Source organism: Buteo buteo, chromosome 29, assembly GCF_964188355.1.
Source record: "Buteo buteo chromosome 29, bButBut1.hap1.1, whole genome shotgun sequence".
Classification (NCBI taxonomy): Eukaryota; Metazoa; Chordata; class Aves; order Accipitriformes; family Accipitridae; genus Buteo; species Buteo buteo.
The window spans coordinates 2,474,560-2,489,155 of NC_134199.1; the positions used below are offsets into that span (position 1 = coordinate 2,474,560).

The 14,596-nt window shown below is 58.8% G+C and overlaps 2 protein-coding genes across 5 annotated transcripts; one reads left to right on the top strand and one right to left on the bottom strand.

Annotated features, from left to right (window-relative positions):
- Positions 1–42: 42 nt before the first annotated feature.
- NUBP2 (NUBP iron-sulfur cluster assembly factor 2, cytosolic) lies at positions 43–5,192 on the top strand. Of its 4 annotated transcripts, XM_075018244.1 has the most exons (7): positions 808–961; positions 1,370–1,488; positions 2,202–2,400; positions 2,738–2,892; positions 3,120–3,230; positions 3,548–3,617; positions 4,230–4,549. In XM_075018244.1, the coding sequence occupies exons 1-7, from the start codon at positions 922–924 to the stop codon at positions 4,373–4,375; spliced, it is 840 nt and encodes a 279-aa protein (XP_074874345.1). In that variant the 5' UTR covers positions 808–921; the 3' UTR covers positions 4,376–4,549. The 4 variants fall into 4 exon arrangements, with proteins under 4 accessions (XP_074874343.1, XP_074874345.1, XP_074874342.1 ...); XM_075018242.1 differs by lacking the exons at positions 808–961; positions 3,548–3,617 and adding an exon at positions 43–139 and having other exon boundaries at positions 4,230–5,192; XM_075018241.1 differs by lacking the exon at positions 3,548–3,617 and having other exon boundaries at positions 4,230–5,192.
- A 979-nt stretch (positions 5,193–6,171) lies between these two features.
- Positions 6,172–9,279, bottom strand: IGFALS (insulin like growth factor binding protein acid labile subunit). The gene is made up of 2 exons (XM_075059364.1): positions 9,219–9,279; positions 6,172–8,606 (listed from the first exon to the last, which is right to left on the bottom strand). Exons 1-2 carry the CDS (start codon positions 9,232–9,234, stop codon positions 6,793–6,795), a joined length of 1,830 nt encoding a protein of 609 aa, XP_074915465.1. The 5' UTR covers positions 9,235–9,279; the 3' UTR covers positions 6,172–6,792.
- Between the last annotated feature and the right edge of the window lie 5,317 nt (positions 9,280–14,596).

Below are 14,596 nucleotides of genomic sequence, written 5' to 3' on the forward strand. Positions count from 1 at the left end.
GGTTGCAGAGCCTTGGGGGGGCCGGGTTCCCGATGAGCGATTGGGGACGGCGCCTGCCAGTCCGCGGAGGCGGGGCTTTAACCCGGCGGAAGGCGGAAGCGGGTGGTCTCCGGTATCAGCATGGAGGAGGCGGCAGGGGGTGAGCGGTGGTGGGGTCTGCGGCCGGGCGGCTTCCCCCGGGGCTGCCGGGCTAGAGCCGGCCTTCCGTGGGGATGGGGGATCCTGGGGTGACGGAGCCTGGCGGGCGCCCCGGCGCACTTCGCGGGGAACGTCCCGCCCGGGGTGACGGGGCCTGGCCGGGTGCCGTGGTGATGGGGCCCGGCTGCTGGTGAGGGGAGCTCCGCGGTCCTCGGGCTGGGCCGGAGCCCGGTTGCCGGGGAGCGGCGCTGGGCCTTGCCGGAGACCCGGGTCTGGCTCCCGCTGGGGGTGGGGGGGCGCCGAGTAACCGGGCCTGGCGCGGGGCTGCCGGTGTCACCGGGCCGGTATCCCGGGAGCACCTCGCAGGGGGGCTCCGTCCCCCACTCCCCGCCCCCCCTTCTTCCCCCCTTCTCCGTTATTGGGGCCGAGCGCCGTTACCGTCGGTGGAAGTGCGGATGAGGTCTGCCATGGTGCGTGCGGGCTCCATGCCGCCGGTGCCGGTCCCGGTGCCGGTGTGATGCGGGAGGGACGCGGGGGCGGGCCAGGCCAGGCGCGGTGAGTCAGTGGCCGGTGGTGACGGCATGCCCGGGAACGCGGGCCCGGGTGGGTGGGTGGCGTTTGCTCGGCTGCTGCCCAAGTGCCCGGTCTGATGCTCTGCCACCCGTACAGCCCCAGGATGGGGAAACTGGCCCCGAGCATTCCCCACTCTCGGCTCTGCGTTGATGGGATGCAGCGGCTGAATCCGGAGCAGAGACCCGAGCGGCACTGACAACATAGCAAGAGATGGCATGGAGGCTGGAGAGGAGCCTGGGACGGTGGGGAGGTGACTGATGTGGCGTGGAGGAAGGAAACGCCAAGGGCCTGACCTCACCAACAGCCTCCCAGCCGTTCCCCGAGAGGGCTCAGGCTGAACCTGGCGTAGGCCCAGCATTACAAGGCCCTGTGGGTGTTTATTGCTTTGCTGCCCAATTGCCACTTAGGTCATCAGGACAAAGCCTTTACTCCCCACAGACTCTTTAGTGCCATTGCTCTTTTTGTTCCTTTTCTGATGGCAAAAGGGCTGTGGCGCATCCACCTCTTCTTTCACTCTCCCTTACGCTTAAACCAGACTTGTTGGAGCGGTGACAACCACCATCGCTCTCAGCGGAGATCTGTGTCTCCGTGCTGACCTGTCAGGCGCTGCTGTCTTGCATCAGAAGAGACTCTGATGCCTCGTTATCATTCCTTCCAGAGAGAAGCAACCTGGCTGGGGTGCGGCACATCCTGCTGGTGCTCTCCGGGAAGGGCGGTGTGGGGAAGAGCACAATCGCCACCGAGCTGGCTCTGTCACTGCGGCACTCCGGGAAGAAGGTGAGGGAGGGTCTGTGGGATGCTGAGCTCTGTCTTCTCCTTCCCGACCTGCAGTTGGGCTGGGTTTTGCTCATCCTTTATGTATGTGTGCATCCTATGTGGGCAGTGTATGGATTGTCTGTGCAAAAATGCTGTTTGTGATAGCAGTTCAAGGGATTTTTTTTCTGTGTTTGTGTGATCCAGCATGGGTAACTGCCACTCATTTCCCCTTCATCTAAGACTAAAATCACCCCAGACTTGTTGTTGGTTTTGATACTGAGGCACTGAGATATGACTTTGCTGGTTTGTGGTATAACACACACTCCCTTTGTGGAGTGAAGTGGGTAGGCTGAAGGACAGCGTCCCGATGGGGACAAAGGGGAACTGTATGGCTGTGAGACAGGCTGAATTCCCTGATGATTTTTTTAAAGGCTCTGTGCAGCCAATGCCACTTGGATCCTGACAGGTGTCTGGCATAAAGATCTCCCCAAAGTGCCTGGAAATACCCAGGAGATCCTCCTCAGAGGGAAGGAGGCCAGGAGGGCAGTCAGACTTTAAAGCAGTTCTTTGAAACTGTGTTTCAAATCTGGCTGCTGAGCTAGAGAGTCCATTCTGTAAAGTGCTGCAAGCAGCTGAAATTTGGATGCTGCCTCCCCTCACCCAGGGAAGGAGCGTGGCTGGGTGCTGCCACTGTGCTCAGCCCTGTCTGAAGGGTTCTGCCTCATTGCCTGCAGGTGGGGATCCTGGATGTGGACCTGTGTGGTCCCAGCATACCCCGCATGTTCAGGGCGCAGGACAACGACGTGCACCAGTGTGACAGCGGCTGGGTCCCTGTCTTTGTGGACCAAGATAAAAGCATCTCGCTCATGTCCATCGGCTTCCTGCTGGAGAAGCCAGATGATGCTGTGGTGTGGAGAGGACCCAAGAAAAATGGTACGGTTGGGTTTTGCTGTTGGTGGCCACCTTCCAGTGCTGGGAACCTTCTGTGAACCCTCCTGGAGGTGGTGCTGGCTCCTGCTGGGGGCCAGGTTTTTCTGGGCTGGTCATTCCTTAGAGGAACAAGGCTCCTGTTCTGCAGGAGTGGGTTCAGATCACTCAGATGGGGAGAGTGCAGCATGTGTTGTGCTGACAGATAGCCCTGCTGTCTCTCCCTGGGCTTTTGTCACCCAGGGTGCCTCCTGACCCCTGCCCTGCCTGGCTTACAGCTCCCAGGGCACCTGGTGAAACCTGTTGCATTTTTTTTTTTTTAATGCCCCTTTTATTTCTGTAGCTTTGATCAAACAATTTGTTGCTGATGTGGCCTGGGGGGACTTGGACTTCCTCATTGTGGACACGCCGCCGGGCACATCCGACGAGCACATCTCCACGGTGGAGGCCCTGCGGCCCTACAAGCCGCTTGGAGCAATCCTGGTCACAACACCCCAGGTAGGGCAGCTGGCTGGGGCTGAACTGGAGTTCCTGGGCAGGCTTCTGCCTCTGAACGTGGTTTTGGCGGGGGGGGGGGGGGGGAATATGCACCCCAGGTGGGTGTTTGCACAGGCCTGTCTGTGGCTGCTTGTTCTACACATGTGCCTCTCATTTGATGCATGCCTGCTGCAGACCCGTGGTCGGTCTGGATAGACATCCCTAACCTCTGCTGTTCTCCCCTGCAGGCCGTGTCTGTGGGAGATGTGAGGAGAGAGCTGACATTCTGTAAGAAGACAGGCTTACGAGTTCTTGGTATTGTGGAGAACATGAGCGGCTTCGTCTGTCCACACTGCTCGGTGAGTTTATTGTCACTTCTGGGCTATTGCAGGTTCTTGTTCGCGATGCAGTGCCTTGGGTGGAAAATCAGCAAGTGCCACGAGGGTGATTCTGTGAGCCAGGGAGACTAGAAGCTGCCAGCTGCTGCATGTCAGCTTTGGAAGAAGCCACTGGCTCTGCTTTCCTGAAGAGAGCTGGGGGAGGGCAGGGGCAAAGGCAGTGCCCTGAGGCTAGGAAGGTGGAGGGGAGCTGGCTCTACTCATGTGCAGGCAGCGCCTGCCCTGTCACACAGGGCTCTGGGGTTTATGACTCGCTGCTTTTGCTCTTCCTCCTTCAGGAGTGCACAAACATCTTTTCCAAAGGGGGAGGTGAGGAGCTGGCCAAGCATGCTGGGGTCCCCTTCCTAGGTGAGTGGCCTCTTGAGCAGAGCTCTGTGCGGTTAGAGGTGATGTCTGCATGGTACTGTGGGAGTGCTTGAGTGGAGAGATGCAGTGTCACAGGGGCAGACAGGCTGGATTCCAGTCCCTGTGAGCCCCTGTCAGCTGGTCAGAGGTGAGGTGTCGTTCTTGCTTTGCTTCTTTGCCAACCAAACTGCTCAGAGTGGACATCTGGCCCCTGCTGGGGCAGAGGTGGTGATGGTCAGCAGCCCACTCTGGCTGCTGACATCGTGGTGACAGAGTGAGCAAGCCTGAAGCTGTACAAGAACCATCCTGAAATGCCTTGGAGCCTCCCTGAGAAATGGGGTGCTGAGGGCTGAACCCTGCCCTCTGGACAGGGCTGGGGGATCAGGAGGGAAGAGCGTCTCTCCCAAAGTGCTGTGGTGGAGTGGGGTCTTGGACCCAGAGGAAGTGGTTGCACGTGAGAAGTAGCTCCTGGAGAGCTCAGTGAGGGTAGTGGTTGCCTTCTTTCCTACTGCTTCTGCTGGAGATGACTCTGGCAGGGTGTTTCTTTAATCCTGACTCCAGCCTTTGCCTTACAATGAGCAAGCAGTCACTCTCCCCATTCCTCCTATCCCACAGGCTGTGTTCCCCTGGACCCCCAACTCAGCCAGAGCTTGGAAGAAGGCAGAGACTTCATCCAAGAGTTTCCCAAGAGCTCTGCCTTCCCTGCCTTGGCTCACATCACCCAGCAGATCTTGGATGGTACATTGCAGCGGAGCTCCTGAGGAGGGTGTGGAGCTGGACTCTTGCCGGCTGAGCCCCTGGCCTGGCAGCACCACCAGCTGCCCATGCTGGTGGGGAAGGAGGATGCAGAAGCTGTTTAACTATAAAACTGTCTCAGTGGGAGGTGATGGAGGGAGGGGGGAGCACAGCATCAGTGCCACTCACAGTGATCCAAAAAGGGAAGTACTGCTCCACCCCCCCGATCTAAAGAAACCCTGCACGGGTGCTCCTGCCTGCACAGCGCAGCCTGCTTCTAGCCTTCTCAATGTGGCAGTGCTCTGCCCAGATGGTACAGTTGTTCCTAGCCCTAGCCATGCAGCCCTTTCCTCTGCAGCCAGCCATTGTGTGGGTGCTTGGGGAGTTCTAGCTTGTGTCCATGGTGTCTTGTACGCTGCGGTGCTTCTGGTGATCACCTGGTGCAGCTACAGTGGCAAACGCCATCGACTGTTCTTCCCTCAACGAATCCAGACAGCACCGATCATCTGGATCTATACGCTGCTGCCTTCTCCTGCTGCTTTCCTTGCATCATGGATTGTATGGCACTTGGTTCAGTGGCTGATGAGTTTGAGTGGCTGGGTGCTCTGATGTGGACTCAAGCCAGGCCACCTTGCTCTGAAATCTCAGATCACCGGCTCCTGATGGGCCAATGAGGGCGCGGCATGTGCTTTGCATCAGAAAATGTCTTCAGGAGATCTACCACCTGTCTGAGGTCTGCATCCTGCTGTGCTGGAAACAAGACCTTTTTGGTCTGCTGGGGGTTATTGTGACTCAGGAATATTTTTAAAGGTTCCAAGCAGTAAACACTTTTCTTAAAATCCAGGTCTGTGACTTCTGCTTTTCCACGGCTTCAGGCCTCATTGTAGCTGTGAGTCTTGGTATTACAAGCACTTCATGTACATCTAGGTATTTCCTGCTTTTCCCTTGTTTCCTTGCTGGGGTTTGGCTAAATCTTTCCTCCTTCCATACCAGCTTCAAGATCCAGCCAGTCCCTCATCTTGCTGAAAGCTGGCCCTGGCAGTCCTTTGTGGGATGCTTTGCCACAGCTGTTCTCCACACCCCTGCCACATGTGGGGCTCCTCCATGTCCCTGGGTGGTTCCTGCCTCATTGCTCTGAGTGTCCTGTTCCCTTGGACCTCCTTCCCTGGCCCCAGAGCTGCTGCTTCCGTGGGACCTGCCCTGTTCTTGCAGACTTGACTTAAGCTGGGGAAGCAAATGAAGGTGGTGTCCTTGCATCTTATCTCCTTTCCTCCTGGACTCTGAGCCCCTCCTGCCTGTGTGCCCTCTCCATGCTTGGGACTCACCCTTGCAGTGCTGTTTCAGGGAGACAGGGGGAAATCTCGGATTTCCACTAACCAAACTGGATGACAGCCAGCAGCCATTGTTTGGAGGAGAGCAGGAGGAACATCTGTCCCTGCTCCTGCTGTGCCTGCAGCAAGGACTCGCACCTGACCAGGTTTCCCCCATGTCCAACGTTCCAGGAAAATTTTGTCTGACCTTTGGTCACTTATCTGGGATTTGGAGAGCCAGGCAGTGGCACTGGAGTCTGACCGGGCCGTTGACTTCTGCAGAATGGCCGGGCACCTCTTGCTCCCTCCCTGGGCACATGCCACCCACCCAGGGGGCTTGCAGAAAACTTGCTGTGAACTCCTCCAGCACCCTGGGGAGTCTGCACTCCTTGCCCTGTGTCTGCAAGCCCTGAGGGGCTCTGATAAGAAACCCTGGCCAGGTGCAGCACGTGCTTTGGAAAAAACATACTTACAAGATGGGTTGCGATAGCTCCAAAGGTTTATTTGTCTGCTATGATTTATCAGGTAAGTGACGTTTGGCTTTCTGTACCCTGCCTACACTTGCTAGTGCAAGGAATGATTAAAGCAAGTAATCTGTCCCCTTCCCTAAACTTACTGGGGAGCTCGGGGGGCTTTTAGGATTTCGTGACTACTCCGTGGCAGGAAGATGCTTTGTTTTGTCCCACTGATGAGTCCTGGCCCTGGCAGGGATGCCCCTTGCTGTGGGGGGCAAGGGAACCCCCGTTTGCCACTGTAGCTGCACCCCCAACCTCCAGGCTGGGGGTGCAGCTTTTCCCCATCCCAGAGGCTGAGAGATGTTCATGCTGCCGATGGGAGCTGGGAGTGACCGTCCTGACTTGGGGGCTGCTATTTAAATATTAGAGGACTGAAATATTTCAGTTTGAAGCCTGGGGAGCCAGTGCCCATCCAGCATCGCCCAGGCACGGCTCTCCTTGCTGCGGCAGCACCGGGATGGGCAGCTGGAGGTGGTGGCAAAGCTGGACTAATCTGGGGTGGCCACAGAGCCAGAGCTCCAGCCGCTGCCCCAGGGAGCCTGGGACAGGGCCAGGGAGGTGGCAGGTGAGGGTCCACGACTGGGAAGCGGTGTGTCCCCTGGGAGGGGCCAGCGCACCTCAGCAGTGAGCAAAGCTGTCCTCAGTGGTGTCACGGAGGTCCAGGCCTGCCACGGCTGGGGGATGGAGGCAGGTGAGGTTATTGTAGGTGTAGATCGGGACGTGGGCATCGTCCCCTTCGGCCACAGACTGCACAAAGCGCGGGACCACCACGGGATGCTGCAGGGAGAAGTCCCGCAAGCCCTTCAGGGAGCAGTTGCAGTGCCAGTTGTTGCCCCCCAGCCACAGCTGCTCCAGGGCAAAGGAAGTGCACAGGAAGCCCACCGAGAAGGTCTCCAATGAGTTATTCCTCAGGCTGAGGTACCGCAGGTTGGCCAGGGGGGAGATGATGGTGTTGTCCAACGTTTCCAGCTGGTTATGGGAGAGGTCGAGCCAGAAGAGTCTCTGGAGGGGGCTGAAGGTGTCCTGGGAGATCTCCAGGAGCTGGTTGGAGGAGAGGAAGAGGTACTCCAGGTTGCTCAGACCCACAAAGAGCTGGGGTGAGAGGTGGCTCAGCCTGTTGTGCTTCAGGTCGAGCTCCAGGAGCTCATGCAGTTCGCTGAAGCTTTGGTCTTCGATGATGGAGATGGCGTTGTGCTGCAAGAAGAGCCGCCGCAGGCTGGAGAGGCTGGAGAAGGTGTTTGCCCGGATCCTGCCAAGGCAGCTGTGCTCCAGGTGGAGGCTGTGCAACTTGGTGACCCCCTTGAAGACATAGTCGGGGAGGACCTTGATGCAGTTTGCAGACAAGTGCATCACTGCCACGTTGTACAGCCCCAGAAATGCCCCAACCCTGATGTCTTGTAGCTGGTTGTTGTTGAGGCTGAGGACCTCCAGCTGACCCAGCCCATCAAAAGTCCTTTCCGCCAGGCTCCGGATCCTGTTGTGCCCCAGCTGCAGCTCCTCCAGGAACTGGAGGTCTTTGAAAGTCCTGGGCCTCAGGCCGGTGATGGAGTTGGTGGACAAACGTAAGACGTGCAGGCTCAGGAGGCCCAGAAATGTGTCCTCGAACAGTGAGACGAGCCGGTTGTGGGAGAGATCCAGCCACCGCAGGGACTTCATGCCCATGAAAGCACGGGGTGCAATGGCATTGATCTGGTTGTGATTCAGGTACAGCTTCTGTAGCTTCTGCAGCTTGACAAAGATGTTGATCTTGATGCCTTTGAGTGCATTCCCGCTCAGGTCCAGCTCCTTCAGCTCAGTAAGGCTGCAGAAGAGCTGGTGCTGGAGGTAGGGGAGCTTGTTCCCAGCCAAGATCAGCTCCCTCAAATTGGGCAAGTCATGGAAGACCTTGTCAGGCAGGACCACAAGCGAGTTCCAGCCCAGGTTCAGATACCAGAGGTTGGAGAGCCCGGCAAACAACCCTTCCTCCACCTTACTGAAGTAGTTGTTGTTGAGGCTGAGGGAGACGAGGTTCTGGGTGTGCAGGAAGGTGTGGGGAGCCAAGTGCTTCAGGCGGTTGCGTTCGAGGTGGAGATGGTAGAGGCTCCGCAGCCCGTGGAAGGCGTGCTGCTCCACGGCGGCCAGCTGACTGCTCTGCAGGTCCAGAAAGTCCAGGGCCGAGAGGTTCCTGAAGGCAGCAGCCGGCAGCAGGGTGAAATTATTGCCGTCCAGCCAAAGGGCTTTAGCATTGGGGGGCACGTCCTCGGGCAGGCGCGTCAGGTTGCGGGTGCTGCAGAAGACATTGAGCTCCTCGCTGTAGTCGTCCAAGCTGCAGGCACAAGGGCTGGGGCAGCGTGGGGGGTCTGTGTCCCCCTGGTCCTTTGGGGTGTCCCCCCCGGGGGGCTGGGAGGCGGTGGCCAGCAGCAGGGCCAGGGGGAGCAGGAGAGTGACGCCTGCTGTGCGGCGTGGAGGAAAGGGGACACTGTCAGTGTGGGGCTATGGCTGCTCTAGGGGACCCCCCTGGGACCCCCTAGCTGGGTGCCTGCACTGCCGGGGGCGGGGGGTAGAGGGGTCAGTCCCAGCCCATTGCGCACACTGGGCAGCTGCAGGAGGTTTTGGAGGCTGGATCTGCCCTTGGGAGAGGGTGCAGGATCACCCCCCGATCCTGCCACAGCTCAGACCCCTCAGGTGCATGGACCCCCAAAATTTCTCTTGCCTTTGCAGCAGCGGCTTCTCCCTTTCATGGGGAAAGGCCCCCAGTCTCCTCTCCTCCTTCCCGAGCCCTCCCCACATTAATTTGCTCTTCCTTGCAGCTGAGGGGTCTCGGTGCTGCGGCCCCTGCCCATCCCTGCAGTTCCCATCCGTGTTTGGGCTCTGCCCAACGGTGCCTGCAAGCACCCCAGGCAGCATGGGGGCTCCCAAAATGTCTTGTTAGCGGTGGAGGGGGGAGAAAAGCTAAGGGTGACTTGAGTGCAAAGCCCCAGCAGAGTTTTAGCGTCTCCCCTTCCAACCCCCTGCCCTGCCCGTCCCTCCCGAGCTGGGTGAGTGGGCAGGTTACCCTGCCTTACCTTTGCCTGTGCTCATGGTGGCGGGCAGGGCAGTGCTCCCTCTCTGCTGTCCGGCCCCACTGACTGCGCAGGGATGGATGGAGCAACCACCTTGACGCCTGTCCAGCCGCCTGCCCAGCCAGGCTTAACCCCACCGCTGCTGGGACAGGAGGTGGGCTGAGCCCCAGGGACAGTGTGGTCGGGGTGAGCGTCACCTGGGACAGGCTCCTTGCTTCTCTCCTCTGGTCTGTAACTGCTTTTATGGCAGCTTGGGGAGGGGGAGATGAAGGGGGATGCCTAGGAGGACAGGCTATGGTAGGGAGGGTGGTCCTGCTGGAGGTGGGATTTGTGTGGGCAGTGAGCATGGAGGGCTGGATGGAGCAGCCTTGCAGGATGCCCCGCGGCTGTGCCCTGGGCTCCTGGAGATCCCTGAGCAGCAGCACTGAGCCTTCCCTGGGTGCCTGCCCTGCCCTGCCAGGGCTGCCCTGGGCTGAGCCCTGGCAGCAGGTTCTCACGCTGCATTGGGACCCCAAAAACACATGCTGGGGCTTGCAGCATCCGCATAGCACAGGGTCTTAGAGGTGTGGGGATTACCCTTATGGGGAGATGGGCTGGAATTCTTGAGGTTTTATGGTGATACGTGTGGGAGATGAGTTGAAAAATGGGACAGAGCTCTTCTCTGTGTGACAGTAAAAGCCTCAGGGCTGAACCCACAGACCCCTTCTGCAGGTATATCTTGCCTTGTGGGTGGAGACAGTGCGGGGAGCACTGCGTGCCACTCGGCTCAGCACTTTTGTGCCACAGGGAAGCAGAGAGCAAAGCCTGGGTCCCACTTGCAAGGTGACAGCTGTGAGGGTCTCTCAGCTCCTTTGCCAGCCCCATGTGCGGTGGGATGGTGCTGGATGATGCTCCGGGGCTGGCATATCGTGCTCTCTGCCTGGCAGCTCATCAAAACCACCCTGGGGAGGCTGGTGACCTCGTTCTGTGTCCCAGGTCATTTCCCCACTGGTGTCCAACACAGCTTCTACAGAATCTTTTACCAGTTTCCAGGAAAGAGAAAAAAAAAATAAATAAAAAGCCACTTCTGCCCCAGTGAGAGTTAGCCCTGTGGACCAGTGGCTGCCAGCTGGAAAAGCCATGGCCAATCCTTCCTGACCTCCTGGTAGCCCTGTTCCTCCTTGAAGATGCACCAGGATGGGGCTGGCACCGTTCACATCCATGCCTCTGGGAACAGGCCTCTCCCACCAGTGCTGAAGCTCTTCCCAGCCCTGGTTCCCACCGTGCCAGTCGCCAAGGTGGAGATGGTGCAGGGATGCTCTCCACCACCAGTTCCGTGCCATGGGTGTCCCCACCATGCTCCCACCTTACCCATCCCCATGGGAGCCTGACATCTCCTCCAGTTCCACAAGGCACATCTCAGTTCTTCACCACTTAACTCAGGCAGTTTTAAGCAACCTTCTCACTGGCCAAAGCAGGACTGTGCCCATGGGAAAAGGTGTTGGAGAGAGACAGCCAGGCTCCAGCCTTGCAGCCGAACTTTCCCACAAGCACTGTTTTGTCCCTTGCTTTTTGGCCCCAAGTGGCTCTCTCCTCCCCCTCTATTTTAATACTCTCTTCTGGGAAATTATAGATCAGAAGGGAGAAATGAGAGATGGAGATACATGCACCCACTAATAGGCACTAAGCACATATTGACACAACGTGTAATCAATCTGGAAGCTAAAAAGAGCTGAACCAGCACAGGCCAGGCAGCCAAAACCCACAAAACCTCTTTGGGAAGTTTAAATGAGCCCTACCTGTGGCTGGGAGTGGGTTTATCCCTGCCTCCAACAGCCTTCTTTCAGGGAAAATATCAAACGAGCTGTGAAGGGAAAATAAAGAGGGTAAATAAGCAAATCCCTTCCCAACACGGTTGCAGTGCAGGGAGGAGCTAGACCCAGCTCCACCTTTAAAGCTCCTTGAGGGTATCTCCTCCAGACATGTCCCACTGCCTGCGGCAGGAGATGCTCGGACCCTGCGGCACAGTTGGTCCCTCCAGCATCACTGTGAGCCTGCCCTGCTCACTGGCACCTTGCGCCTGCCCGGTGTACCGTGGCTGGCTGTGGGGACCTCATTTTGGGTCCTCACTGTGGATGTTCTCCTCCCACTGCAGCCCCGGCCAGCGTGAACCTCCCCAGCTGACCGCCCCCCCCATCATTTCAGCTCTGGCAGCTAATCTCCCCGGCCAGGACCAAAGTCTGAGCTGCCCCACCTGGTTGCCATGGAGAAGGCTGTAATGGTATTAGGACAAGCAGCAAAATCATAAAAAAAAATAGCTTTTAAACCTATTTAAACTCTAAGGAATCATTACCTTCCCCAGCAGCCCTCCCATGCCTGCAGGTCCCTCCTCAGGGAGCTCCCCCCATCCGTTCCTTGGGGTAAATGTCACCAGTTGTCCCTGGCTCCTGTTCTGTCCCCAACCGCATGGGCTGGCTGAGCCCAGGAGTGACTGGTACTGGTGGCCCTGCCAGGTCAGCCGGAACTGGGGAGGCTGGTGGGACACGGGGAGCTCCCTGGTCCATCCCTACCCACCCCAGGTGAGTGGTCCAGGGCCAGCTCTGGGTACCAGCAGGGACAGCACCAACCCAGCTTGAGCCCTGGGGGCAGCAAGGATGCAACATGGGTGGTGTTGTCACAGCTGAGTTAGGAAGTATTTTTAGCAAATCTTGCCAAATATTGTCCCCATCTGGAGAAGAGCATCTCGCGTTGCCAGGGCAACCGGTGCTGCTGCTCCTCATCCCGAACCAAAAATGTGTGAGCCTGATGCTGCTGCCCAAGAGAGCCGGAACATGGGACACCAGCATCACAGAGCTTGTGTCACTCTCTTGGGGACACTGGCAGGGACCAAGCTCCCTCCTGGAGACACCCTCCCAGCAGAGTCAGGCTTTGCCTGGTGTTCACCGGCTGCCCATGTTTCTAGTCCTCCTGGTCCCCACCTATTGTGCTGCATCATTTTTTCACTCAAAAAGTCCCACGTTACTGGCGATGGGGACCTGGTAGTGGTGGCAAAAGGTTTTGGCAGCTGCTGGCAAAGGTCTCCGTTGGCATCTCTGAGTGTCAGGTCATGCCCTGCCACATCTGCAGCAGGCTCGTGCAGGGAGTTGGGAAATGCGGCTGATGTGCTGGTGGCCCTTGGGGATGCTAATTATCATGCTGGTGGCCCACGTGGCCTCGTGAAACTGTGTCACCAGCACCAGACTGGCCGGGCTGGTTGGACTGGGGGAGGTGAGGTCGTCCCTGTGCCATGACTCAGGGTGGCCAGGGCCATTGCTGGAGGCACAGATGGGAAATTTCCCAAACCCTGAGTTTTGGGGGAGAAGGGGAGTCCCTGGGAGCGAGAGATCAGAGGTGCACAGGGACAGGGAAAGGTGGGAGACCCTGTCCCAGTGATGGGCAGTGGAGGTTGCAGCCTGGTCCTCAGGGTACCCGGCCGGTGGGATGGGGCAGGAGCATGGCCGGGGGGCCGCATGCCTTCCTCCCGCCTGAGGTTGGACAGCCAGGACCACCCCCACTGCCTGCTGCCAGGCTCTCCCTGCCTGCCCCGTCCCAGCCCTCCTTCTCAGCCCTGCAGGGAAGCCCCTGGAGATGCCGGAGGGTGACAAATGGGTGACGTGAGCCGGCATGAGCGGCAATGGCCGCTCGCAGCCCAGCAAACCCATCGTCTCCTGGGCTGCATCACAGGCAGCATGGCTGGCAGGTCAAGGGAGGTGATTCTTCTCCTCAACTCTTGTGAGACCCCCCTGGAGCACACATCCAGCTCTGGGGTCCCAGCACAAGGCAGAGCTGGACCTGTTCGGAGCGGGTCCAGAGGGGACCACGGCAATGGCCAGGGGGCTGGAAGAACCTCTCCTGTGGAGAAAAGCTGGGAGAGGTGGGGTTGTTCAGCCTGGAGAAGACCTTCTGCAGCCTGTCAGCATATAAGGGGGCTCGGAAGAACGATGGAGAGAGGCTTTTCCCCAGGACCTGTAGTGACAGCAGAAGGGGCGATGGTTTTAAACCGGCAGAGGGCGGATTTAGCTTGGCTCTGAGGAAGAAATGTGTTGCCCTGAGAGGCTGGAGGGGGTTACCCAGAGGAGCTGCGGATGCCCCATCCCTGGGGGGCCTCAAGGCCCTGGACGGGGCCGGAGCAGCCCGACCCCCCCCCGGGATCCCACCACCGGGCACCGCGCGGCCTCCCACCGCCAGGGGGCGCTGCCGCCCCACCGCTCTCCCCCGGAAGCGCCCGAGCCCGTTGCCCTGGAAACGGGACATGGCGGTCCTTTGACTAGGCCCGGCCCGGGGCACCGGTCGCCTTCTTCGCAGCGGTGCGGGGGAAAGCCTCGCCGTCCCGGCCCCGCTCCCCGGTCCCTTCGCTGCCCCGGCGGCCGGGCTTTACCGCAGAGGCGTCGCCCCAGGAGGGGCCGCGCAGGCCTCGGCCCGTGGCAGTTCCCCGCATCCGCTGCGGCCTCCGCACCGGCAGGCTCCCCGGGCGTGTGGGCCCACCGGGGTGCTCCGCTGGCCGCCCAGGGGGTGTCGGCTAGATCCAGGAGCGATGCAAAGGTCGCTTTGCAGGTGCTGGAAGCCAGATGGAGCCAGTCGCTGTGTTAACGCTGGGCTGAGCCCTGCCGAAGCCTCCCCAGAAGGCGTGAAGGCGGGCGGCAGTTCCCTCCGCTCCGGGCTCACCTTGAGGGCCAGGGCCCTGGCAGCGAGAGGTGGACATCTCTGCCAAGGGCTGGCAAGTCTGGCTGGTGCTGGAGGAGAGGTGAAAATAAACAGCAGGCATCGGTCTGGTGGGCTTTGTGCTTGAAATCTTCAACCAGTTTCCTCTTGAGCTGCTGTGGATTTGTGGAGGGTTTTCATATCTTAGACCTGCGTCCCGGGTGAGAGTTTTGTACGTCAGAGCTCGCTGGCGGTCCAGCCACCACGTCAGCTGTGTTAAAAGTGTCCTTGACAAGAAGAGTGAAAGAAAAACTCAGCACAGAGTTTCAGGCATTTCAGCTCTTAGTGGGGTTAACAGTACATATACTTTTTGTTTGGTTTTGCTCTGGAGCGGTGATGGAGATTTGGGGCTACAATGACACACTAAAACTTCATTCCTCTGCCCGATTTTGCTCTTTGTGGTGTCGGCCAGGACAATATTTGCTTCATATTTCCAAACCACAGGAAAAGAGGTCACTGTCGTTTCTGGTGCTCGTACAGCACCTGCCACAAAGGTGGTTTTGCCTGGGTCTCCCAGGCGCTGCAGGAGCATAAATGATACTGTGTGTGTGCGTGTTAATTACTCTTATATTGCCATCTGCCAGGTAAACGGGCACCCCCGTGGCTCAGGGAGCAGCCGGCTTTACCAGCATGATGGAATGGGCTGTTTGCCCTCCTGAATC

Bases quoted from the DNA above. Each gene is read 5' to 3' on its own strand.
- NUBP2 (XM_075018241.1), top strand. From the start codon at position 922: ATGGCATGGAGGCTGGAGAGGAGCCTGGGACGGTGGGGAG. The intron at 962-1,369 runs GTGACTGATGTG...CATTCCTTCCAG, and splicing joins GAGCCTGGGACGGTGGGGAG to AGAGAAGCAACCTGGCTGGG. The intron at 3,231-4,229 runs GTGAGTTTATTG...CCTATCCCACAG, and splicing joins TCGTCTGTCCACACTGCTCG to GCTGTGTTCCCCTGGACCCC.